The 2302-nt window shown below is 42.9% G+C and overlaps 1 protein-coding gene across 1 annotated transcript; it reads left to right on the top strand.

Moving 5' to 3' along the window:
* Nucleotides 1-649: 649 nt before the first annotated feature.
* Nucleotides 650-1747, top strand: GPR15 (G protein-coupled receptor 15). The gene has a single exon (XM_062512552.1). The coding sequence runs from the start codon at nucleotides 650-652 to the stop codon at nucleotides 1745-1747; it is 1098 nt and encodes a 365-aa protein (XP_062368536.1).
* The last annotated feature ends 555 nt before the right edge of the window (nucleotides 1748-2302 follow it).

The raw sequence follows: 2302 nt of genomic DNA, 5'->3' as shown, positions 1-2302 counted from the left end.
AAGAACCTGGGACTGGTAAAGAACAACCAGCTCTAGGGCAGAATGGATAGACGAGTTTTAAATGTTTCTCCATACATATATTCATATGAGAGAATTTCTTTCAAAGAGAAAACAACAATCATAAACAGTCAAATAAAGTAAAAACCTCCAAGCCTCAGGAAAGTCAGACTTGCCCTGACAGGCAATTTATAAAAAAAGTTTTGAATATAGATAAAGATTGGGGCACCTGAATTCACTGATCTTGGGCTTCTTATAAAATGGTACAATCTCAAATTTCTTCAAACTACCAATGTACTTTCCTGGAAAAAAAATAAGTTCAGAATCTCAAAAACTACCTTCCCTCCACCAAAAGAAAAGCAAAACCTGAAGCCGGAAAATGCAAAATGGAGATAGAACCAGTAAAATTAAACCTGATTTAAAAAAAAACAAACATGCACATTTCTTCTGAAGGCAGGGTTTTAACTAATCAGATACTCTTGTCGCTTCTCCCTTGCCTATGCAGTTGGTTAATAGTGTACAAATTACCTCCCCACAAAACCACGTTCCTCCTCCTCCCCCCATTCCCCCTCCTCCCCGCTCACTGATAGAATGTTTTTAAAGACCTGGAAGGAAAGGGTAGGGGAAGCTCAGAGCCTCTCTCAGAGAGAAGATGAGGACAACAGGGCCAGAAATGGACTTCCCCTTGTCATCCATGGCTACAGTCACCTTCAACTATGACTACTATTACAATGACCAGTGCCAGTACCAGCACCTTCAACATATGTCTACTTTCCTCCCTATCCTTTATAGTGCCGTGTTCCTGGTGGGCATTGTTGGCAACTCAATCCTGATAGCAGCCTTGGTCTTCAAGCGACGGGTCCAGAGGCTGATTGACATCTTTATCATCAACCTTGCTGCATCTGACTTCATCTTCCTCATCACACTGCCCTTCTGGGTGGACATGGAGGTGTCGGATGAGAGCTGGAGGGTAGGATCTTTCCTCTGCAAAGCTAGTTCCTATGTCATCTCAGTCAACATGTACTGCAGCATCCTGCTCCTCACCTGTATGAGTGCTGACCGGTACCTTGCTATCCTGCACCCCTCTGTTGCACGACGGATCAGGACAAGATCCTATTCCAGAGCACTCTGCATCTGTGTCTGGTTATTATCCTGCTGCTTAGGGATGCCAACCCTTTTGTCCAGAGAACTGAAGAAGGAATATGGAAAGACTTACTGCACAGACAAAGCTGTGACAGAAGTCAAACAGATCATGTCACTGATGCTTTTAATCCTGGCCTTCTTCTTCCCACTGTTGAGTATCTTAACCTTTTATTGCTCCATCACCAAGAGACTCTGTGTGCACTATCAGAAGGGTGGGAAATGTGATAAGAAACTGAGAAAATCCATCAAGATTGTCTTTATTGTAGTGGTAGCTTTTGTTGTCTCCTGGGTTCCTTACAATCTTTTCAAGCTTATGGCCATCCTTTTGCGACTCCTAAAGCAGCCCGACTGTTTTTCTGGCAGGGTTGCCCAGCTGGGCATAAAGGTGAGCAGCCCTTTTGCTTTTGCCAATAGCTGTGCCAACCCTTTCATTTACTTTTGCTTTGACAACTACATCCGCAGAGCAATGCTCCAGTGCCTGTGCCCACAGGTAAAAATCAGCAGCAACAGCTCTGATACCCTGGACACCCATCTGAGCCATTCCTTATCCAATTTTGTGGCAGGGGAATATGCCACCAGGAAGAGGAAGTGCTCTGTGTCCCTCTGACTGAGAGCTGGGACTGTGGAGGAAGGAACTTCTTCTCCCAAAACTGGCAGGAAAAGAAAAAGAGAAACAAGCAACAGAGACAGGTACAAGTGTAATGCAACCAGTACTTCAGGTGGGAGGGATGTTGCTTCCTTTTAAATGCAGATAGATGGAATAGGAAACCTTAGCCAAAGAATTACTTCACAATGATTGCTGTGATGATGGATGGTGTAAATGTGAAACCATCATGCCAAGAAAATCATACCAAGCTACAATTGCTTATGCAAACTACAGAAAAGAACCATGTGATTCAGCCAAGCCTCTCCGATACAAGCTTTGAACTTATGGGTATATAGGTTTTTATTCTGTGCAAAAAAAAGCAACACGAGCATTTCTTTTTGGTTTCTAGCTTGCCCACAAATAATTTGCAATGTCCTCAAACTGACCTGACCAATTCTGGGGTTTTGGAGGTTTTTTGAACTTAGAAATCCAGTATTTTAATGAATTTGTGTGTTACCAGTTCTCATAAATTGAGTCTTGTGCATTTTATGTCTCAGCTTCTTATTACAGCATTAA

This window comes from Cinclus cinclus, chromosome 2 (genome assembly GCF_963662255.1).
Source record: "Cinclus cinclus chromosome 2, bCinCin1.1, whole genome shotgun sequence".
NCBI classification, from domain to species: Eukaryota; Metazoa; Chordata; class Aves; order Passeriformes; family Cinclidae; genus Cinclus; species Cinclus cinclus.
Note: the sequence above shows the minus strand (reverse complement) of the source record. Positions and strands in the feature narration are given on the sequence as shown.

What these genes read in the sequence shown, in the direction of transcription:
- GPR15 (XM_062512552.1), top strand. Translation starts at nt 650, where the DNA reads ATGAGGACAACAGGGCCAGAAATGGACTTCCCCTTGTCATCCATGGCT.